The sequence below is a fragment of the Anser brachyrhynchus genome (assembly GCF_964034855.1).
Source record: "Anser brachyrhynchus genome assembly, chromosome: 15".
Taxonomy (NCBI): domain Eukaryota; kingdom Metazoa; phylum Chordata; class Aves; order Anseriformes; family Anatidae; genus Anser; species Anser brachyrhynchus.
Genome location: NC_137733.1, coordinates 6041384 through 6066067, shown reverse-complemented (window position 1 = coordinate 6066067; position 24684 = coordinate 6041384). Strand labels below are relative to the sequence as shown.

The 24684-nt window shown below is 43.8% G+C and overlaps 1 protein-coding gene across 16 annotated transcripts in view; it reads right to left on the bottom strand.

Moving 5' to 3' along the window:
* Window positions 1-22164, bottom strand: part of CLUAP1 (clusterin associated protein 1) — a 75179-nt gene extending 53015 nt beyond the window's left edge. For 2 of the 16 annotated variants that reach the window (XR_013939623.1, XR_013939624.1), the window contains exons 1-5: window positions 21676-21914; window positions 21348-21459; window positions 19255-19339; window positions 14414-14593; window positions 13303-13398 (exon numbers count right to left, since the gene is read on the bottom strand). Coding sequence is in view for 14 of the 16 variants with exons in the window: in XM_080556391.1 (XP_080412517.1) it covers window positions 13303-13398; window positions 14414-14593; window positions 19255-19339; window positions 21348-21459; window positions 21676-21697 (495 nt within the window). In the remaining 2 variants the exon portion in view is untranslated. The other 14 variants (XM_080556401.1, XM_080556396.1, XM_080556398.1 and 11 more) reach the window with 13 other exon arrangements.
* Window positions 22165-24684: the final 2520 nt, after the last annotated feature.

Genomic DNA, 24684 nt, shown 5'->3' with positions numbered 1-24684 from the left:
GAGAGGTGTTCATGAACAAGCTGATTGTTTACCACTTACCAGTGCTTCCTGTTCAAGGTGTTCAAAGAGCTCCCTGGCTATACTTTTACATGATAAATACTAATTAAAAATCAGGGAAGCCAAGTGTAAAATCATTTTTGATGAACGAAAGCTGACAATTATTAAAGAAAACACACAAAAGTACACAAGAGACACCATTTGCTGGCATTGAACCCACTCCGGTTCAGCCAGTATTTGGTGCTGCACAAGAAAGGCTGAGATGTTAGTTCTGCAAGTGTTGCATCTCACTTTGGACAAAGCCAACTGAATGTACTATCAAATTAGTTGGCTGGTTTAGACTCAAAAATTTTGTTTTCTTTGGAAATGAGAATTTCATTACAAAGTTAGAAAGATCTCTAATCAAAGGCCAGCTGACTGCCCAATCAAGCAGAACAGAGCACAGCCTGACAGAACAATCCCCGCAGGATGCAGAAGGCTAACAGCGAAGCCAGCTCCACCCAAGTCGCACCAGTTTTGGCATCAAAAGTGAAGATAAATTTCCTTAGAGCAAAACTGTACTGCCATCGTTTCAGGAAGTAACACTGAGCTTAAAGCCTTCAAAACTCCATCTGTCTAAAGAAATTACTAGTCTCACGTGTGCACTGCTGCTGAGTGACGGTCCCCTGGCTCAAAAACCAGCAAAGGAGAAGGCCACAGCAGATGCCTGAGGTTCTGTCGATGGAAACCACACCAGCAGCTGGCCCTCCAGAAGCTGCAACAAGCTGCGGTTCTGGTCATCTACCCCAGCAGCCACCTTTTGGCTCCTATTGGAGATGTCTGCCTATCACAGGACCACAAACTGTCATTATAGTCACAACACTCAGTTTAGTGTCACAGTAAGGCTTCTTTCTGCCAAAGGACAAGGAAGCAACTCGTTCATTGCACCAGGAGTTCTGCAGCACTCATCAAAAAAGCATCCTTTAGGATACAAATACAGGGACAGTAATTTTTATCAACCCCTCTTTCAGCTTCACTGCCAAATACCCAGCTAACGTACAAACGCTGTTTGAAATATAAAATGCAGAAAAGCAGCGCAGGATCTGCCTTTCCTGAAGACCTGTTCCACAAAGCTCTACGGACAAACTTCCTGGATGTGGAAAAACATGGATCTCTAAGACCATTAGGGAATACTTATCTTTTATTCAAAGCAAAGTTCCCCTTCAGGTATATACAGGATCTCTGAAATAAATGCTAACATGCAGGGGACTCCAGTGCCCGAACAAAGATGTCACTCATCTTCCAGGTACGCCCTAAGTCCTGTATTATATTTGCCAGCCATTTTCAGATGTCTTGGTCAACTTCAGCCATCCAAAATGGGCTTAGATGGCTAGATTTGGGCACCTGCACTGCAAATTAAAAAGCAAAACAAAAAAAACCAACACAGTATGGCTTTGTCATCTTCCTGAATAAAAAGTAAAATAAAAGCCAGATAAAAGCTCCTGTAAGTTTGGACTTCAGCCCACTTACACATCAATTATAAGAAATATTCCATGCAGTCAACTAAAATTGTCAAGAAAAACAAATACAAAACTCTCCCAAAGCACAAGATGCAGTAGCAAACATTACAGAAGGAACTGGTTTGTTGTCAAGTGTCATATGGGCTCCACAGAGCAATTACTGGCAGAGGGTCAAGATACAGCTCCCAGCATCTTCTAAAAGTACATGGGATCGTGGCCTTAGCAGAAACCAGCAGCAGCACTTCCAAGGTACATTTTAGCTTTCCATTATGCAAGAGGTGTTATAATCTGATTCACAACCCTTACATGAAGGACAATGTTGTGAGCCCATTGTGAAATCTAGAAGCACTTACATGGACTCAGCTGCAGCGTGGCTCATTTGGCTTGCATTTCAGACCTAGAATGGGAAATAGCTGTACAATTTCTCAGCCTTCTACCACAACCTGAAGAGCTTCTATTAAAGTCAGCGGACTCTGAGTACAGCGGCGATGCTGGCACTTTGCACAGGAAGTTCCTGCAAACAGAACTAAGGTGGTGAATTTTGAGTGTACCTGTGCTACTTCGCGTTGTCTTGCTGAGCAAATACGCTGACATGCAGGAGTGATGCCACTGAGCAAGGCAGGTCGTTCCCACTACACTATGCTCCTGTTGATTTGTTTCCCTGGGTGCTGCAGTGATAACAAGGAACACTTAAAGTCATCCTAAATTCACAGGCTGCCTGGCCACAAAGTAATGTCAGCATGCAGAAAAGCCAAATGTACCTACTGTGCACGCAACATGGGGCCAGGAAGTTGCTGCCATTCCTGCAAAAGCCCCCCACCGCTTCCTTTACTAAGGATTTTTCCCTCTAGGAGTTTTATATTTGGTTAAAAATGAAAAGCCACTAATGCAAAAAACAGTCTACAAACATGCCCAGTGAAGAATTTCCAACTAGCTATTGTTTTCCAACATGCTGAATCAAAACCAGCTAAGCCAGCTTCCTGCATGCCTGATATGTGCGATAAATGGATGCACGTATCTTCTGAAGTGCAGTAAGGGGTGCACGACTAGCATACAGGTCACTCATGATAACTGTTGTATATTATATGTATATACTGATGTGCAGAAGTCTAACGGAGGTTTCTAGATCTTATTTTTTTTTTCTTTTTTGTCTTAAGGACCAGACACAAAAGCTTTTCTCCACCACAGTAGACTTTGCACATAACATTTTTTGACCACGGATTAAATCTTTGCTCCTCTCTCAGGAGCACATACAAGTTACCTCCTCACTGCCACTCTCTGCTGCCTTCAGTCTTACTCCAGGAAGCATTACATCCCATACTCACTGCAAACAGGGTTTTTGTAACTACAGCTGTCAATGCAGGTAATAAAACTCTACTTTTGGAGAGTTTACCATTCAGGAAACTAATTAACATACACCGTGATCACATTTAGCCAAAATGGAATGGATTATTAGGCACAGTTACACATGAACAGGAAGGTACAGGATGGAAATTAAAAATAATCAGGACTAGAATGTGTTTTGAGCAAATTTGCCAACACCACCAAACTTGGAGGAGTTGTAGACTCTGCTGAGGATGGAAAGGCCTTGCCGAGAGATCTGGACAGATTGGAGAGCTGTGCGATCACCAACCGCATGAAGTTTAACAAGAGCAAGTGCTGGGTCCTGCACCTGGGATGGGGCAACCCTGGCTATACGTACAGACTGGGCGACGAGACGCTGGAGAGCAGCCCCACAGAGAGGGATGTGGGGGCTGTGGTTGACACCAAGTTGAATATGAACCAGCAGTGTGCCCTGGCAGCCAGGAGGGCCAACAGTATCCTGGGGTGCATCAAGCACGGCATCGCTAGTCGGTCGAGGGAAGTGATTGTCCCGCTCTGCTCTGCGCTGGTGCGGCCTCACCTCGAGCACTGTGTGCAGTGCTGGGCACCGCAGTGCAAAAAGGACGGGAAACTGTTGGAGAGTGTCCAGAGGAGGGCGACGAAGATGGTGAAGGGCCTAGAGGGGAAGACATATGAGGAGTGGCTGAGGTCACTTGGCCTGTTCAGCCTGGAGAAGAGGAGGCTGAGGGGGGACCTCATCGCAGTCTACAACTTCCTCGTGAGGGGGAGTGGAGGGGCAGGGGACCTATTCTCCGTAAACACCAGCGATAGGACCCATGGGAACAGTGTTAAGCTGAGGCGGGGGAAGTTTAGGCTGGACATCAGGAAGAGGTTCTTCACCGAGAGGGTGGTCGCACACTGGAACAGGCTCCCCAGTGAAGCAGTCACTGCACCAAGCCTGCCTGAATTTAAGAAGAGATTGGACTGTGCACTTAGCCACATGGTCTAAGCTTTTGGGCAGACCTGTGCGGTGCCAGGAGTTGGACTCGATGATCCTTACGGGTCCCTTCCCACTTGGGATATTCTATGATTCTATAATAATCAAGACCTTCTGAAGGAACCTGATACTCCTAACAGCCTACTTTCTTCCTCAGGAGATTAAAGCTCAAGTTCATCGAGATTTTTGCTGCTTCCAGGCTCCCAGGAAGCTGCTGTCTTGTATGCTCATCTCAGCAGTCCACAAAGTAAATCCACAGAGACATCTGCCTACTCAGCAATGCAGAGCCCTCAACCAAAGCTACTGTCCGAAGCCCCAGTAGCTATTGCAATGTTTAAAAAACATGGCACGAGAAGGGGATCTGAGCTAAAGAACCAGCTGGAAAGCATAATTTTCTGCAGACCAAAAAGAATCAGGCAGCCTGCCTAGCCAGATAAGATGTAATCTGAACATATGTTTTATGACAGAAGAAACCCCTTGCAAACATTAGCATCCAGACTGCTGAACTGTGAGGCAAGAAGGAGAATTGTAAAGCTTCCTGACAGGCATGTAGTTACGCTGCTCTCCCCTCCCCACACCGACCTCCAGGTGGTCCGCGGGTCTTCTAGCTCAAGAGCTGTTTCCACTGAATTACCTTCCGCTCACAAACCCCAGCAAGTGCTTACTGCTGTCTTCCTGCATCCTTCAAACCCTCACCTTTAATTTAATACTCGACGGGTTTCACGGCACATTGCATTGGTAAAGTTTGGATTAGTCCACAGGGCTGCAGGGTGCTGCTTGGACCGGGGGTCCTGATCCAGGCGGCAGCTTGTGATGTCTCTTCCACAGTCTGGCAAGAAGACAACGAACGTATGTCTGCCAGCACAGCAGAAGCTGTGTTTGTGAGTGGATTTCCTATTACAAACAGATGAAATTGGCCTTGGCCAGCACGGACAGTTGGAAGCATGCTTTTTGTTTTTTAAAGGAAAAAACAGCAGGGTCATCAAAAAGGCAAGGCACCTGCTCAGGCCAGAAGTTACTTCAATATCTCCTTTTATCCACATCCTTCTGTAACAAATGTTTTTAAAAGTATTTCCTTTCCCTACTCGATAAAAATAAAAGGAAAGCTTCAGGAAGGGTTATGATTTCCTCAGAACGAAAAAGAAGCATCAACAAAAAGAGTGTTTTGTTCAGCAGCATCTTTCAGACCTCAAAAACATGCTATGACACCATGCAAAGCTGCAGTAAAAGCAGGAACAGGCATTGGGTATGCAGCAATACCACCCGAGAGACAGTTTAAACTTTTAAACTCGCATCGAGCCCTCGATTCCGTAGACATTGCCACGCAGCTTGGGTTTCCATTCCCAACAAAGCTTAACCAGCAAGAAGTGGAGTGGCTGGTGTGCTCCAGTGACAGAAATACGGGGCGGCTCTTCGGCAGAAACAAAGGCAATTTAAGTCAGCACATTTTCCTCTGATGTAATTAAAATTTTGACATGGCTATACTTTGTCTCTAATGAAGGAAGGTTAGGAATAATGAGCAACTGAAGCCTCACCAGATATTCAGAACGCAGCGTTTCTGATGTAGCCCAATTATTAAGCGAACCTTCTTGCAGAGTCATGCAGTTTTTGACAAGTGCTGTGACATACAGAAGATGGTTTGGATGTGATTTGCTTCCCAGCTAAGCTAGAATGGCTTTTCAAAACAGTCTAGAACTGAGCTACAAGCATGCAAGTCTTCCAGCTGGTTGACAAAATCATCACTGCACTGAAACAACTGGCCCCAAACTGCAACAGGAAACGCGCCCCCTACCAATTTATAGATGATGCTATGTCTGCAAGCCAAATACTAATGCAAAGCTCACCAGAAAATTATTTGTCACGTGAACATATAACCACGCCTATGGTTAAAACAATCCAAAGTATAGGGCAGTATTGATTCAACTTCTCACAACCTCAAGGTTTAATTTCAGCTTCCCACCTTGCAATAATCCCTCTTCTTCAAAACTGGTAAGTTAGGTTTTGGTTTGAAGCAGCACAGCTCAAAGAATTTGAAGCAAACTAGGTAATTCTCTGGAGTTCTGGGAACTTCGAATTACAAGTTCCCACTAGAAATCACTTTTACCCCTGTGATGTGCGTGGCAACTTTGTAGCCAAGGCACGGGAAAGAGAGAAATTAGTTTATCAGCCTCCCCTAGGCAGTCTCTAGCACCCAGAACTAACATTTGGCAGATGGAAAACGTTTCCAGCGTTACAGGTAAAATAATTTCTTGTAGTTACCTTTCAAGAACGCAGCTGTCACTCCAAACCGACCCACCTCTCCCTCGACGGAGAGGGGCAGGCAGCAAACTGCAACAGAATGAGCAGGGGGAAGCAGGGGAGAGGGAATCTTAAATCAAGAAGCAGGGAATGAAGAGATCCAGTTAAATGTCTTCAGAGGCATCTCTTTATGTTGTAACTAATGCCATTTCAGTTCCGCAGCTGGATCTAAATGCCTTTGGCTCTCCTGAGAGTTTAATTCAAGCATGTCACAAACTGAAGTCAGCAAAGAGATTCTCAATGGCTTCCATCAATTTTGGGATAAGCTTATACTGTGTGCATACATAACAGTAACACTCGTACCAACACCCTGTACTTCAAAATTCATCTTCCGCAGACTTGGAAACACTATCTGGCTGTTAAAAGCTCTGATCTACAAAATTACAGAAATTACTTTATTTACGCAAGAGAATACACAGGGACTAAATGGTTTGTTCAAGGTCGCAGACTGAGTAAGAGCCAAGAGGAACGTGAGAATACTGACCCAGGGTGCCGCCCATCTTCAGCACAAGCAAAGTACATCAGAAGAGAGATTATTTTCACCTTTCTTCAGTTTTACATGGCTTGGAGTTAATTAAGAGGTAAATAAAATGAAAACAACCTTGAGAAGGTCAGAAATCTTTACGCCTGCCACCAGCGCAGAGGCAGTTTTATTTTGGAATTTTTTTGCTTCATTATCTTACTGCGTCTAATAAGCCAGCAAGCCTAAGCAAGGCAGCTACTTGACAGGCTCCTGCTAACATGTCCACGGGACCTCTGGCAGACGCAAAGTGGCAGCCTCTCAGAGACAGTCAGCTTCGCCCAAGTGTTATAAATAGCCGTGAATTTTTCCTTTTGGATGTTCAACGTATGACAACTCAGGAGCATCCTTCCTCAATTGATCACAATTGACCTTGAAAGTCGTTACTGCTTTATGCTAAAGAATCTTTTGGGTCACCTCATCAGCCCTCCCACCCAGTAAAGACTTGTCTTGCCATCTTCCCCACGAGCGACCTGTCGGTAACCAGCTGTTACATGACACAGGGGACCACTGGCTTTTCTAAGGTCTCTGGGCCATTTACAAGACCGTAGCAGTTAGCTGTGTAGGTCCAGGGTCAGCCGACCCACGTGAAAACTGAACTGAATGCACAATGAAGTGGCGCTGCATTTCGCCTGAGCACCAACATTAATTACTCTAGTGCTTTTCTTGATTTGGGGCTTGACAAGCTTGATCACAGCACCAGTAGTTTCAACTTCTACTTCTTTTGGTCCTCGTAAGCATAGAAAACAGTGTATGCACAGAGAGAGAGAGAGAGAGGGATGGAGAGAGGGAGAAATATAAATCATATCTCTCCATCCCTATCCCAAACTCAAATCAACCCCCACATTTCCTCATCTGAGGGGGGGGGGGGGGGCAGGAAGGGAGTGCTAGGAAGCGAGAACTCAGTGTCTAGTTACTCTTCCAAAGCTGGATATAAATACTCTGAAAATTAAGGCCACATAGTCATGCAATGCAGAGGAAGTCCCACTGGCAGTAAAGGAGACAATGAAGATAAATACATGCACCTCCGTACACAGAATTTGCTTTTCAGCTGGGGAACTCACTGTGTTGCACCAGAACTCATTCATCAGCTCCGCTACAGTCCTAACATATATCAAGATTACAATGATTCCACGCATGAAGAAACAATTACTGAGCGCTAGGAACCAGCATATTGAAAAACAGACTCTACGAACTCCAACTTTCCAATTTCTATACTTGGACCAGTAAGACTGGCAACTGCAAACTATCCACAAATAGAAGGGCTAAATCCATTTTAAAACAAGAAGCCTGTCCCTCCCCCAGCGCGCTGCCACAGGACACCTATGCTGTGCTCACCAACAGCTGTTCTTGAAGCACGGCATCCCAGCAGCTTCAGTGCACTCCAGCACTGAACTCCAAAGATCCCCTGATGACGTCCAGCTTTCCGTCTCTCTCCCCCTTAGCGCTGAACTGTGCCAAGTTCCCCCCCCGGCAGTGACCTGCCAGCACCGGTGTCCCCCAGCTGCAACAGGGCAAAGGCAGCACCTGCACTTCTCCCTACCCACACCTCGCGCCCCGCAGCCCGACGCACGAGGTGGGAGAGCAGGAAAAGAAATCTCCTGACCCGTCTGCAGGGCTGGAACCCAGCGGCTTCTCCTCACATTTCAGCTTTCTGCTGCTGTAGGGCTGTTTATCTGGAAATGCCTTCCCGTTCTGCTCCAATATAAAATCTGATTTCTTATTTAAACCAAAAATGACATTTGTGATTTTCATCTGATGAGATAAGCATAGCTTTTAGTTAAGATTCTGACCAAAAAATTACCAACAGCACCCTAGTCTGAATTAAGCAAATAAGTACCTGTAGGTTTTGCTTCCTCCGGTATTCTTAAATTAAAGGTTTGAGTGATGTTTATTGGTTGTGTTTTTTTTTGTTGTTTGAACATTATAGATTAATTCTAAAAGCAGTTTACAAATATATCAGAAATTCAATGAGGAAATCATGGATTTATAAAGGTATTACAAAGGCACAGTACCACATTTCCATGAACACAAATACTCTACCAAATTAATACAGATGCATTTACATCAATACGTACCTACAACACATCTGATATAAATTTTCCCTTAATAAACCCTTCCCTTCTCTGGCTGAAATTTGTTTTCATTCAGAAAGTAATTTACGAAAGTGACCCATGACTTGGATCAATAAGGTTTATCTTATGCATAAGGATTTTCTACATAGCTTCTATACAAATTATGTGCAAGAAGAGCTCCAATAAAGAAAATAAAGGTTGTGACAAATTATAGTCAACGTTTCTACAGGAAATAAAAATGAGTTTTACTTCACTTTTCCCAGTGATCTTTCCCCAAAAGGTGCTTAGACAATGAAAACAGATCTATTCAACCCATTAATGACAAACGCTGGCATTTCTTTTACAGTTACAAGAAAATGAAGCAGTCTTTGCTTAGGATAGAAACAAGATCCTCAGCTTAACTAAGCCTCGGTAGCAAGATCCTCCAATTGGATATTTGGAGAAGGATGAATTGGAAGGGAAGGGGGAGGGAGTTCGGGGAAAATAAAACAACCATGTTCTCAAATTCATTAAAACAATATCAGAACTGTCGATGCATTTTAATATATGCAACAGGTTTCAGGACATAAAACGTAATTAACAAATAAACCATACTGCTCTCCTACTGCCCTTCAATAGCGCAGTCTCTCCTCCAGTGCAATTTATTGTGTGCGTTACTTAGCCATGCAATGTCAAAAGAAAATAAGCAATGGAAATCAATAACCAACACATTAAAAAAAATACTAAAAGTAACCTTAGATTAATGGCAGCTAATTTGATATGTACAGACAAAGCTCTAGGTCTCCACATGAAGGCAGAATTCCCAGCACTTCTCCTGCCCACCTGGAACGGGGTGGGAAGGGCAGGCACAGGATGCCACCCCGTCAGCTTCAGAGCACCTCACCGAGTCTGTGAAGAATCCAGGGAGATGGGGTGAAATGATGACGGGCAATTCCTTACTGCCCTCCACACTGGCTGTTTGGAAATAACTACAACTCCACTGACTTCCATAGGCATTATCAGACTTAATGGCAATGGCAGAAAACAGCAGCATTTGGCTCTCTGCCTCTCACTCGATGAGTTCATTTCATACTCAAGTGAGCTCATGTAGCCCAATTATTTAAAATATTTGGGAGGAAAAATTAGGATGATGAAATCTTCTAAAGGTTACCATACATCCCTCTTTTTCCCCCAGAGACATCCTCCCTCCCTGCCATAAACTTTGTGTAGGAAAACCCCGCAGCCCCGAGGATTCCGCTCCCCCAGCTGGGATAGCCTGCAGCGAGGCTGGAGCTGCTGCTGCCGGGAGTTGGAGGCACACAGAAGCCCTCAAGCTGGGCAGTGCCAGGCAGCACATCAACTGTCTTACACCACACACACTCAGGTGCTCACATCTGTGATTGCAGGATCACCTGGTGCACCCAGTCAAGATCTTTGACCAAGGCCTGCACCGGCAGGTGAAAGGGGAAAGCCATCTCACCAAGCTGCAGGTGTCTCGCCTTCGTGCCATCCACACTGAGTTCCCTTTACACTCAACCGAAACATGCATGCACGCGGTGCAGTTCTGGGTAGTATCCTGCATCCCAGCAACACAGGTGGCTGAGGCACACGGGGCCGGTTTGCCCTGGGATGGACTGCATTGATGCGCACACCCTTCAGCACCACCAAACAGGGCTCAAACCGCACAATGGAGCGGTGAGCCAGTGACCCAGCTGCACATTCAGCCGAATTCCAGCTTCAGGGAGCGGTAAGATTTATCTCCCACCTACACATTATTTCTGGATTTCCCTTTTCCATCTGCTTCCTAAAGTACAGAGCGAGGGTCTCAGGTTCCGTCACAAAGATCTCGGTAGCTGCCAAAAGGAAGGTTATCACTCCTGAATCGAATCCCGGCTATAATCATTCACAATCGTATTGCAGATTCTGTCAGAAAAGCCCAAGACAACACTTCCCATATTATTAGTTAAGCTTCGCAGAGGAAGAGAAAGTTACTGTATCTACTTTACAAAGAGGTAAACTGAAGTGACCCCAGTACCAATTTGAGGGTAAAGGTTTTGCTTTGTGACTCCTGAAAAGATGGAAGTGACAAGAGCCAGGGGAATTCGCTTGTATTTAGTCTCACTTCACCTTATGTTTTCTAAGCTCTCCCAAAGGCGCTGTGCTGGCCTCCACCGTCTCTCCAGACAACAAGAGGCATAACAGTGCCAAAACCAATAAAGCTGCCCAGCACTTTGGTCATTTCCTGGTATAAGTGATCTGTAAACTACTCAGAACAACACACTAAGTTCAGCTCATTTTTAGGAGATTACTTTTTCTGGTGCACGGGCTGGAAATAATTTTTACAGTATCTAAACTGCAATTTTCTAAAAAATGGCAGCAACAGGTGTCTAGTCATAAACTTTCTGTTACTAATTGAAAGCAAATTCTTCATCCCTTCCTATCAATTTATAGGCTCTTTATATGATTAAATACATTTTCCATAAAAAAAAATAAGAAGTCCCAATTAAAAACCAACCACTGTTAAAGTGCTTTTCCCATACCCATTTTACAATATTTGTTCAACAGAACAGGACATGAAGACACAGTCCTCAGGGAAGACCATACCCATTGTGCTCCCATACATAGCCCTAGACATATTCCAGGCTGGATCAGTTCCAAAGAGGCCATGGCTACAACTGCCTTTTGTCCCTTTCTCTTTCAAAGATGTTGCAAGTGCTCAGCGACCCCATTTAAAATAAACAAACAACAAAAAGCCAAGTAATCACCATCACCACGCTAGCAGTCTTTGTAGAAGAAAACAAAGCCATGAAGTAAAAAAACAACTGCTTATAATTAAAACAAACAAACTTGACAAACTCCACCAGAAAACTGCTTATTGCAACCTCATGGCTTTTTAACCTGAAAATTATTTGCTTTGCTAAATGCTTAAATCTCAAACTCGTACACAATTACATACCAAACTTGGCATTTAACACACAAGCCAATTTTTTTTTTTCCTCCAGTTTTAACAAATCACTCAGAAGGCTGGAATCAGTATCAAATGCAAAGGAACAGAGCAAGAAATTTTCTTTGTTGCTCTTGAGGTACTCACTGCACTGGCATAGTGTCATTTTGTGCTTTAAAGATATAAACTCGTAGCTAATGAGACAGAAGCAAAGGTCATCTTTCCTAGGAAAGGATTTCTTAAAGATAACAAATTCAGTCTGTCAAGCCTTTTTGCAAAATACAAACTGCGTACCTCTGTAAGATCAGTTAGCCCCAGCTTGTGCACTCTGTCGTTACACCACAAGAAACATACGCTCTCTACAGTATATAATAAATTCTATCCTTTTACAAATCGCACCCTTAAACAGACTACCATTGAAGGTCTCTTAATGGGTGCAACGAGAAGTGGCTGCGATGAAGCACTTACCCATCTCTTGATTTTTCATTTCACACTTTCAGCACTCGGCACTTGTGTAAGTCCCTATTTTAAGGCCCAGTTCTAAAGTCAGTTGGACTCCTAAAAGCCTTGATTTAAAGTGACTAAACAATGACCAATTTCAAAGCAATGCTTAAGTACTTTCTAAAAATGCTGACTTACACTGACCTGTACTTGACTTTTTAGCTGAGCTCTAAGAGATGCCACATACAGAAAAAAAAATAGTTTAATGCTCTAAAGCAAGCATTAGCACGTTAGGCAGTACTCACGTGAAAATGTGAAAATGTCAAAGCCAGCAAATTAAGCAAAAAGTACAAGATGACAAGTGACTGATTAACAGTTTTGTAAGACTTGTGTATGTTGAATCAAACTGGTTATCACTTCTCTCTCCCTTCTAAGATACTAATGTCTTTCACACAGCTGTACACCATGCTAATGTATCTAGAAGAAAAGACAACGCTCCACAGGTAATCTTCCCTGTGCATCATCCATCCTTTGAAACACTCGCACTCCATCAAACGAGGACCCGGGAGCATTAGTTGTCAAGGCACACAGTCTACTGCTCTTACAGGATGCGCTTCCCACAGCTCAGATATTACAAATCTGAAGATTACCAAAAACAATACTAGATATTCTGGGCTTCCCTCGCTTAAATGTCTGTTATCAGCAAACAAATAATCTACAGCATTGCAGATGAAAGCATTAAAGAAAATATTGAAAGACTTATTGGCAAAGTGTTTGATGACACTTCCGTGACTTCATGCAATAGCTTGTGATTTTACAACAAAGCTAAAGAATATGTACCCTGCAGGCTTGTGGGGCTTTCAATTACTGTAACAGAAATAACGAGCCTTGCACTTGGATAACTAAAGGCATTAATCATTTATCTTTCAGAACACATTCATCACCACTGCTAAAACATACACGTGAAGTCAATATCCCCAAATAGTTCTTCACAGACTATTTCAGTTTTCTTCTGAAGAGAAAGTGCCAAAAACTGTTCTCTCAGTTTCATTGCAATCCAGGTGTTAATGAGTGGGAAGAAAACGCAAACTTTCTGACCCAATCCTACAAATAACAGGATATTCATTTTAGATGCAGCTGTTAAAAACAGCTACATACTTTTTCCACCTTTTTTCCTTCGCAGCACCCAGCGAACAAAAGTTCTTGTACACTCTCCAGGGTTAACTTACCCTTAGCTCAACTTCTTTGCCAAGTAAGTCATACAGACTTGCTCCTTTGGAGGTGATTTCAGAAGCAAGCTGTCTAGCTGCCTTCAAGTCAGCAATCTGGAAACAGAGCAACAGCACTCAATGGCAAAAGAGAATCCACAATATCACACAGAAGATCCACAGATTTTTCCCATTTTATGTTAAAAATGCATGGGAGGCCAGCACAGAGGCTGAATCTCTACTGTAGCACTGAAGTTCCCCACCGGAATCACAGTGAGCTTGTCTCTTGGCTTTAACGTGGTCTAGATTAGCCTCCATTTACACATCAGTAAAACCCCAGACACCTCAGGCCAACAAAAAACACTCCTCAAAACTGACTCTGCCGGTTGTTGGTTCACGTGCTGCCCAGGGCAAAGGGAAAATACCTTTTTCCACATGCAAAAGTAAAAAGTGCATATAATAGAAGGTACATGACTAGCATGGTGCATAAATAGCAAATACTGATCATCTAGGATAAGTGTTTTTTCATGATTTCTTCTCGGTACTTTCTTAGCAGATCTGACATAGCACAGCTATAATAGAATCAAAGACTAAAGATACCAGAACATAAAGAGGTGATAAAAGTAACAAAAAAGCAGCAACAAGAATTCCTCTTATTTAACACAGTTTTGTTGGTTGCCTTTTTTTTTTTTTTATGAAATATCTAGAGAAGGCATTTATTTTAAGGGCTTGAACAACATTTGATGTCCGTTAAGATGACAGGAAGATTCCCCTTTCACTCAACCCAAATTGGCTTAAAACCCAACTATCAGTCAGTGGTTTGGAAGCTCCCTTGTTGCAATGAGATTAAGAGAGAGAAAATAAGTCTTTATTCTGGCCTACTCCAATAGCTCTGCAATTTCAATAGCAATGCAAAACAAAGATAACCAATTTTGTGCCTCTGTTGCCTCTACTTCTGCTTAAGAACACACAAATTAAAAACAAGCCATAGTGTGTAACTTCAGCCACAGAAAGTCTGAGATAAAGACATATCAACTTCCTTTAGAGAACATTCTCTACTTAGGTTTCAGCCAGAAAATGGTTTTTTTTTTTCCACAGATTAATACAAAACAAGACTACAAGTTTTCCTTACTTTTGAGCCAAGATCAAACTTGAATTTGCTGCTGTCTTCCTCACTCACGTCTGCGCGCTCCACTCCCTTGGTGTTCATAGCACCGTAAAGCACAGAGGTGACTTTCAGCAGTTCCTTCACTGCATAGCCATCTGCCTGGTACAGCTTCTTCGTGTTGAGCTTTATGTGAGCCTTGGTAGCCTTTGGGAAGAAAGAATTTATCATGTAACAAAGAATAAAATCTTTACCTTTTCACACTTCACTCTAAAGCTCTTTTTGGGGGCACCATCCTCTGCTTTATGAGAATAAATCTTCCTGTTTGGAAACAAATTTGCCTCACCGTATTGCTGATGTTTCTAAAAGAAATCTTTCTGAAATATGTGCACTTTCTGCACGTCAGAACATTTGCAGATAATTACCAGACTAAAAAAACCTCAAACTCTCCATTAATTCTTCCCTGTGCGAAGATCAGCAAAAACCCTGTGCACCACTTAAATTCAAATTAAGTTTAAGTGGAATGTAAGTGCTGCCCAGGTCTTGTGATGATGCTGCAGAGAGGTAAATTTCACCCTTAATGAGTTACAAGAATAAGATCAATTATCCTAATTTAACTGTCTTCTCTTTCAGCAGTACCTTCAGAATATTTTATTGTTTCTGTCAAATTATTCCCTGCTACAATATTACCGACTTTATTCCCTTGTCTTCCATCTCTGAAAAGTACGGACAGACCAGTAAGGAAAAAAGCCATCAAAAACTATAACGTTATCATTTTTTATTCAAAATACCAAAGGGAAAAAGTGAGCATCGCAGAAGCTACACATCTGTTGCAGAAAGGACACAAACGGAGTTCTTGAAATTCCTAACAAGATTACGTTACAAACGAACAGCCACAAGGAGCCAACGCCAAACTCCAGGTTAAACCTTGAGGCACTCTTGCTGATGGCCTGACTAAACAGACAAGCAAAGAAGAGCTGTTTGCCCTCTAGTTCTACAAATACAAATACAGCTAAGTTTTAACTTCACATCCTCTTACGGATGCCTAGCAGTGCAATACCTTCAGCCTCGGGATACACGACTCGAACACCAGAACGGTTGGTACTAGCTTTGCCCACTCTGCACTGGGCTTCTCCGAATACTTCAACGCAGGAAAGTTTCACGTGAAACGGAAGGGAGAAAGGACTGCATCTCAAACCACGGACCTAGCTCCAACTTTTCAGGGAGCAAAGGAAACAAAGCAAACAGCTGTTGATCAACGTTTTGTCATCTGATTCCGGCCAAGCTTCATGACTTTACAACCAGATTTCTGGGCGGTGCTTGCATCTTGCCTCTTTCTTCACCAAGTCACAACGCAGCACAGTGACTCTACACCCACTTCCTGCACGCAGGAGCACAGGTAAAAGTGAAGTCACACTTTCCAGAACAGGTTACTGATGTTGCACACCCTGATCAGGGGCAGTATGAGGCTTACGGTACAAAAACCCCAAACCGCTTTTGAAAATTTTGGCCAATGTGACCTCAAACGAACCGACACACAAAGCAGAAAGCCAGATGTGTTCTTCCATCTCTTTGGGTACAAGGAATCTAAAAAACTAAACCGTAGAAACAGTAGGTATTAAATTTTAAGAGAAGTATGCCATTAAATTGACAGAATCTGTTAAACATCCACTACGCAAAGACGACTAATACACCACATCATGAAGGACATGGTTAGAGACAGGAATTCCAATTTCAGTTCCATTCAACCTCAAGAAAGAAAAATCAATGTCTAGTAAAAGGAAAAAAATGTTTTGCACTCAAAGGCTACTTAGAAATAAAAAGAGGAAAAACACATAAAACTACATATATTTTTCAGATTGACATAATTGCACTGCCTATTCAAGCAAGCAAACTTCATGTTTGGAAAGCTCGAGATTCAGTCACCTATTTTCTAACAACTCCAAATAGTTTTAAAGTATCATCACGAATCACTTCCATCTATCCTGAAAATCCAATTATTACAATGCAATAGAAAAGAAATAAAAATTCACTGCAAGAATGGAATCAACAGCCAGAAAATTTGCTCTACTTTAAAACCTGCTTCATTATTATCATGGAGCCAAATTGTGGACCCAAGGCAGAGCCTCAGTAAAGACATTCAGAGAAGCGGGAACGTGAAAGGTTCCTGCCTGACCCACAGAGCGGCACGGCACCGCAGCACTGCCACTGTGCTACAAGTCCCCTTCCTGGGGGATTAAAGTGGCTGGCGGATTTTTCCAGTCCCATCTTACTTTCTTCTGTGCTGTGTAGGAGGGGACGCTATGCCGTACCATTTAAACCAAAGGGTGGCGGGCTCAGTACCTTTGTCCTTGCTTCTCCCAACAGTCTACATCTTTCCTGTTATATTAAAACTTTCTATCTGTCAATTCAGTAATTCAATAAGAGATAACCGCAAGCAGGAAGAATTTATATTCCTATGAGACAGGACAGATGAAACGGATATCCTAATTACATGAGGTCATACGCATCGTAACCCTCCTCCAAACCCCACAAAACCACTAGGTCCCGAATCTGACAACAAACATTAATTCCAGCAGTGAGGGCAGTCCCAGGACACAGAGCTATGGACATGCCACAAACACAGGGCCTTGCTGTGCAAAGCAACAAGCCCTGCAATTTATTTCCTCTATCCCATGGCTCACTACTAACACACTCCTGTGCTCCTAAGAGCTCTCTGCAAATTACCAATAGAGCATCCAAAGACAGTAATAGTTCGGGCCCCGAGATCCTTGGTTGGTTTCTGCAGAGATCCTTGCTGCTGACATTTGGCCTTTTTGGAACCCCGACACAGCTGTAAAGCACCCAGCCCAGGCAGTACCAGGAGCAGGACTTGTGCCTATGCCAGACACAGGTTTCAGTCCTTGTAATCAGTTAATTAGCCAAATACTGTGTGATGGGAAAGCAAAAACAGCTCAGGGAAGAACCACCAGAAGTCCCAGCTGTGTGCTCCAGCCATTCAGTTGCAGACCCAGTCTTTATCCCAGCTGGCCCAAGCATTTCGCTTTCTTTCCTGTACAACAACACAGTCTCGGTAGTATCTAAACCCAGTAACACAGGGCAATGCATTGTTTGAGTAAAAACACATTTATACTCCTTGTCTGGTAAAGGAAAGGAATATTCTAGATATATTTCATGGTGATTAATCCATCACGATATTCCCTACAATAAATCTGTCTCTATCACATCTCACCTCTGGCTACGGACGCATAAAGCTCCCAGCTACTAGACAAGATAACTGTGGGTTCCACAGACATTGAGTTATTAAGGAAATGTCTACAAGCTTTTCTCATTCTGAAAATGCTGAAGAACTACAATAATCCCCACATTATTTTGTAATATTAACTAAGCATAGGATGATTAAAGAAATTTCAATTCATTTCATTTTCTCAATAAAATAATTCTTCAAAATCTTTAGGGATATCTTCCGTGAAATCACGTAGTAAAAGGAAAATGTATTAACAACATTACTAATGACTCCATCTTTTCATTTCAAGACATGCTTGGTTTGGAGGGAAGAAATCCCTCCCAACAAAATACATCTGTTCACTTTGTCTTACGATGCTCCAGGGCTCAGAAGTACATTCTGGTATGCACAGATGTGAATCACATTCTGAACAACGTAAAATTAAGAATCAAGGAAACTTATGGTGGACACCATCACAAATCTGAAGACAAAAGTCATCCTGATTAGAATATCATTTTAATATATTTTAAAAAATCAGAGAAGTTTTATAAGAAATTACTCTTTGGCTCTAGCAGAAGGAATTCCACTGTTTCCAAACCCATCTGTAAGTTTTAACCACTAAGTTTTTTCCACCTGATTAAAGTTGTGCACAGGTGTGTCGTAACAGCAAAGGCTCATGCCACATACATCAAAGTAACAAGGCTGATGTGAAGGACTGTGTTCTTATCGCATGAGACTACAGAAGTTGATAACCTAATTCAAGTATGGTTAAGAATAAGGTGGTAAAAGATTGGCTCTGAGAAAAATGTGCCTCAGCCCAATCAGTGAGAAGGCTCATACGACAGAATATCAGTGTACGATTCTATAGAGCACATCAGAGGTTATAACTACTCAAGCATATGAACTAATTAGGTATCCAAAGTTAGTAGTAAATAAGACAGAATCTCTTCTGAACCCATTTAAAGGGCTTCACAAACGTCCTATCTACAGCTATATCTTTCACTCTTACTCCCACTCCCCACCCCCCAATATTAAGAGATAAAGATGAATTCTGTTTTATCATTAGATGTTTAGATTCCAATTCTGTGAAGTCACGGACATAACTCTACATGATTTCAGTAACAGCATACCCTGGGCTCCTCAAGTTTGTAACAGCTGTTACATCAGGATCCCAAGTCACGGACAAGGTCGCCACTTGTTTTGGATCCGTGCAAATACAAGCCAAAAAGAACACTCAAGGCCCAAAGAGCCTATGAACCAAGGAAGAATACTTCTACTTGACTTCACTACTATGACTCGAATGAAGCTACTTACAGTATCAGGTAAGCAGTTATGCTTATATCATTGCAATAGCTGAAGCTTTATTAGTAGTAAGTTCTGAAATGAACCTCTCTCTCCCTTCCTCTTCATTGTCTTACTATTTTTTAATTTGTATTTTTGATCCTGAGCAGAATTCCCCAGTAAATTATATAGCCTAAATTATTATGTCAGAGAGAAAACAAAGCTGACCTGCAATTTGACATACATCACAGAGTACAGTACATACTCAGCCACCCATCAAACGGAAATCATAAGGGATTAAGAGGGAAACCACTAAAGCTAACACAGAACACGTATTTCAATGTGAAATAAACAGACATACCATAAACTGAGCCACAGCCTTAATGAAGAAAACACGGTCCTGTTCCGTCTCAACATCAGGAGGAATGTCAGTCTGAGGCTCGTACCTGTGGAAAGAAGCATGTATCAATTCTGAAATAAATACGCAGTATTGAGGAGACTCTTTCATTTGTGAGGCAAAATCAAAAAGAAAAAAGACAACACACGTACAAAACTGAAAATAACTCTTTAGCTCCTACTGCAGATACAGAGATCCAAGCCCTGGAATGCATTGAGGGCTTGCACAAATGCTACACATTGCATTTGTGTACAAACTGCAAAAGCTATGAAACTCGAGATACTTCTCCAGCAGGAATTGTTATTTTGGGATCCAGAGTACATCTTTTCACTCAGGGTTTTGCAAAGGAGCAAAATTTAGCTGACTTAATCAAATCTGTGAAATACTTATACTCAGCAATAACTTACTACTCAAATCACTAGCTGCTTCTGTAAATCAAACTAAACTCGATCACACGTGGCTTCACAATTTAAAACACCTGGCATATGACAGAGCTCATCTTCTCAGCCTTTCAGGTGGTACGTTAAAATGTTGTGTGCTAGATTACTACTGATGGCAGTAACAAAAAGAGCCACATTGTCTTTTAAAATGTTACCATACATGTTTCCACACTCTCAAAATACATAAGAAAAGTACACGCTCACGGACATCCTTTCACACATATTACTTTTAGAATTAAATGAAACATGAAAAAGCAGACGGAAAGATTGTGAACTGCTTTTTAAAAAGGACTAGTGAAGTGCAGAAACTTCCAGAAGTCCCCAGCCTACAGGAACCAAGGAAGAAAAAAAAGTAAATTCCTGGGGTTATTCCCGGGCTTTGAGATTTTCACCATTCAGACAGGCAAAAAAAAAAAAAACATCTTCCCTTTCAAGTCACATTTGCAATTAAGAGCAAGGCATGTGCAAAGTAGCCTCTCTGCTTTAAAGTGTAATCAAAAGGCTTCTTGAGAGGAAAAGCTGCTTGTCAGTGTCAAGTGTAAATCTGACTCATAACAGAGAAGGATGCTGGCATTCAGTTGCTGTTTGGTCTGAAAGTAAAGCGCTTCCCTAACAGGCACAGAGCTCCCAGTTATCTCACAGCATTGAAGTTTAAGCTTTTAAGTAGGGACATACTATTTTTTTAAATGATATTTTATTATTTTTATTATTTTTAGAAATACTATTTTAAAAATGATATTTTTATTTTCTTTATTTTCACAGCAACCCTGTTGTGTTCTGTGGGGGGACACTGATTCACACTTTTAAACATGAGGTGGAAACAACAAGTAATTTAGACCCTCTGTGTAATAGCAGTAGTTTAAATAATATTTGGGTAACTCACTTCAAGTACTTTTGAATCATTTTTAAGTATTCCCCTATTTTACTACAATTGTGACAGCATTCAGGAAACATCCATTCAATTTAATTTCCCAGCTATTATATCAATTACAAATCCAGGCCAAAGAAACAGCTATCAGGCAAACAGATCACTATTTTCCATTGGAATATTCAATGTGGGGAGTAGCTTAAGTTGTTTTATTTTTTTCACATACGTGAGGGAAAGAAGAGTATGTATCAGCAGGTCAAGTTTCATAAACGTTTAAACAAAGTCTGTCAATGGGTTAGGTGGGTGCAAAACCGTAACTGGATAGCGGTAGGTGAATACTGTATTTATATGCACACGGTTTTACAATGCAGCACGGATGCTGGACAAGCCCAAGCTGAACCAGTAAGAACTGTAACAAGATAAAAACTAACTAACGAGCCGTTCTGACTGCACATCGCCCTGGTTGGGGTGCAAGGCCAGCGGTGCAGCCTGTGGAATACGTGAAAGGTAAAAGCACCTTTAAGTCCACCCAACTTCAGGGTGCCGTCCCTGACAGGACTCGGGCACTATTCTCTACTTCAGTTACCAAAACACGTTGTCAGCTTCTATAATTAAACTCCAAAGCCTCAAACTTAATTTCTGCATGTTCTACGTGACGCGGAGGGGAGATGTCAGAGAACGGCCGGGTCGCGTTAAGTTTCTCCGTCGGCCCGAGGCCCGCGGCCCCACGGCAGCGACCACCCACCCACCTCTTCACCAGCCACAGCAGCACTTCGGCAACCAGCATGAAGTTCGGGGCGTGGAAGTTCTCCATGGAGATGAGCCGGGGATACCCCAGCGCCCTCATCATCTCGGTGAAATCTGAAAAACAGCCGAGAGCGCGGGTCCGGGCGCTGCTGCGAGCACCGACCGCGAGCCCCCCGTGAGGAGCCGGGGCCCGGCCGCCATCGCGGCGCCCCTAACGGAGCACGGCGCGGCTCTGAGCCCGGCCCGGGAGCCCTTCGCACCAGCCCGGGGACCCGAGGGGGGACACGGGGGGACAGGGGGGGACGCGAGGGGACCCGTGGCCGCGCTCACTGCGCAGGTCGCGGAACGACATCGGGAGCTCCGCCGCACCAGGCCGCGCCGCTCGTCGCTACAGCAACCGCCCTACGGCGCAGCGGCCGGGCCGAACTTCATCGGGAAGCGAAGCGCCGAGGAGGGCCGCATCCCGCCTCGGGTCCCGTGGGAGGGCCGGGGCTGGGATGGCGGCGAGGCGGGGGCACGCAGCTCTGCCCGCACACTGGAGCGGGGCTGAGCTCGGGGACGGGCAGGAGCGCTTTGCTCCACACGGCGCTGGCAGGATCTGCCCGGCTCACCGAAAGGCACGGGCAGCCCCAGGAGCAGCCTATGCCGCATGCAGCAGCGCAGACCCCTGCGATGAGCAAATACCTCCAGCAAATACTTCCACGTTCGCTGTCCGTCCTCACGACACCCAACAACAGCCGTGTCCCCAGGCCGGCCCCTCGCCCCCTGCCACCCCTCAGCTCCTGCCCACGACTGACGCTGACTGATCCTGTCAGCGGGGTTTCATAACCAACTACTCAAAGGCTATCGGTGTCCCGAGTTTGCCCCTACAGACGTAGCCAACAGGAGTTCTCATGTTGATGAATCAAGTAAGGACAACGTGACAGTTTTTCCGCCAACACTCTGTTGTTTCAGATGTCCTAAAGGAACGGGAGCTCTGGCCACGGGACTGCGGAAGCACCAGGCAGAGTGGCCACAGCTCTTACTGACAGGGCCATCAATATTGCGGGGCAGAATGAGCTGAAAATAATCTAGATGTCAGGCTGATCTATGGATGCCTCAGTACATTTTGTGAACAGTCCTCAGTTTACCAGTTCCAACTGCTCAAGCATATGTAACACATGCACACACAAACTCTGTTGAGCAGCCCCCTATCTACATGATCGAAAGAGCAATCAAAAGCAAGGAAATAACAATGAATCCTATGAAGATAAAAATTGAAAATAAGTAGTTACATTAAAAAACAGGATACATGATTAGAGGTTGGGTTCCTAATGCCAGAATGCCGTACGATAGAAAACCTTAAATAATTCATTAGTTCAAGGGCTTATCAGCCATCCAATAACTTGGGCAGGGAAAACCAGAGAAGGAAGGAATCATTCCCCTGCTGTACCACATTGACTGGTGGGCAAAATAAAATAAAATAAATGAAATAAAAGTTCACCATATTGTTTAACTCAGCTCTTCACTTCATATTCATAGATGAACATTAGGCAGCATGAATGTCACTGGAGTGAATGCAGCTTTGAAGTAAAAGGGCCAGGAGCAAACTGCAGCCATATAACTGACAGGAACCTGCAGCATGGGGCCAAACCTGTCTCCCTGCCATGTTCCCATCCCCAGAAACTCTGACCCAAGAGAAAAGTGCTATACATTTGTGTTCATACCCCCAGACATGAACTAGCCTCCACGTAAACTACTCCCCATTCCACAGCCCAGTTCACACTTTAATGTTGCGTTGGTTTTTTTCTTCCCTTCACCACTACAAAAGCTGGACATTTTGTTGGAAAGGAAGGAAAACCTAAACTTCTGGCGCAGATTTCCTGCAGCAATAGGTGAACTATGTGACAACATCGCAGATTTCTGAGTTGATATCTTTACTGTACACCTGCAGCGACTGGTCTCCATCCAAGCCTCTAATTTCATCTAAATGCAATTTCATTCCATTAGGGCTGTGGGAAGCCTCAACCTCTGCTGGGGGCCTGGTGAAGGTGTAGGAGGAAGCCAGGCAGGGGTGATGAACACCGCCCAAGCGTTTTGTGAGCGTGCAGGGCACTGATGGCCCCTCAGGCACAAGCAGACTGGTGCCTGGTGGAAGGTGGTGGCTGCACCACTCAGCCCAGACCGCTGGTGATAAGGAATTAGCAGCCCCTGCTATGAATGGCAACGCTGTGAGATGCAGTTGGGGATGACAGAAGAGACCATCAGTAACAGCTTGTTATTTAAATCCTCATGGAAAATTTTCTTATCTGCTTGTTTCACATGTTGCACACGTGAATTTTGGGGCTCCCCAAATCACCTCAGGGCTGATAAGCACCATGTGTGCTACAACTGGGGCCAGGCAACCCCTTCCACAGCCCGGGCCCTGTTTGTATCACCTCATCCCGCTTATGTCCTTCTGTTTTGACTTCAGGGCTGTGCCAACAACTTTTAGCCATTTCTCTGGCTCCATACCACTGGAGTGGAGTCATCCGTTGGCTCATGAGCATCCATCAGTCAGTGGTTTCACCAAGAAACCACTGACCTGAGCAGCTGAACATCATTGATCCAGGCTGCATGCCATCCGGTCCCTTTTAACTGCTGCAAGTGTTTAGCAGAATGTGCTTTTAAATAGTACATCATTCAAATATGCCATCAGACAGCCTGATGTCTGTGTCAGCTCCTGACTTAGTGCCAGAGGCTGCTGTGCGAACTGCCGTGCCTCTGCAAGAAGCACAGTTTCTGCAGCAGGGCCGGAGACAAGCTCTGCGACCTGAGAGGTGGCAGGCAGGGAAGGAGAAGCAGTCTCACAAGGTTCGACCAGATGACCCTTCTAACCTCAGCCATTCTGTGAAGCTGTCAACAGATAAAGTATCATTATAGTATCTTGTATTTAGCTATGTAGGATGACTTCCAACTAGCTGCTGAAGAACATCTAGCACTTCTTGACTATTCATGAAAAACTGTATGTAAAGGAGACTGTAAAGAAGACGGGGTGAGGCTCATTTCAGTGGTACCCCGTGACAGGACGAGTGGCAACGAGCACAGCCTGAAACACAGGGGTTCCCTCTGAATGCCAGGAAACACTCCTTTTACTAGGAGGGTGACTAGGCCCAGAGAGGTTTGTGAGTCTCCATCCCTGGAGATACTGAAAAGCTCTCTGGACATGGTCCTGAGCAGCCTGCTTTAGGTGACTTGCCTTGAACCTCACAAGGGCAGCCAGACCTCATGACACCTACCAGTCTCTGCTTGCTCTCAAGAGCTGTTTTCAGAGCCTTTAGGAAGGAAGAACTATTTGGTCACATCTGCCTACCACATCTT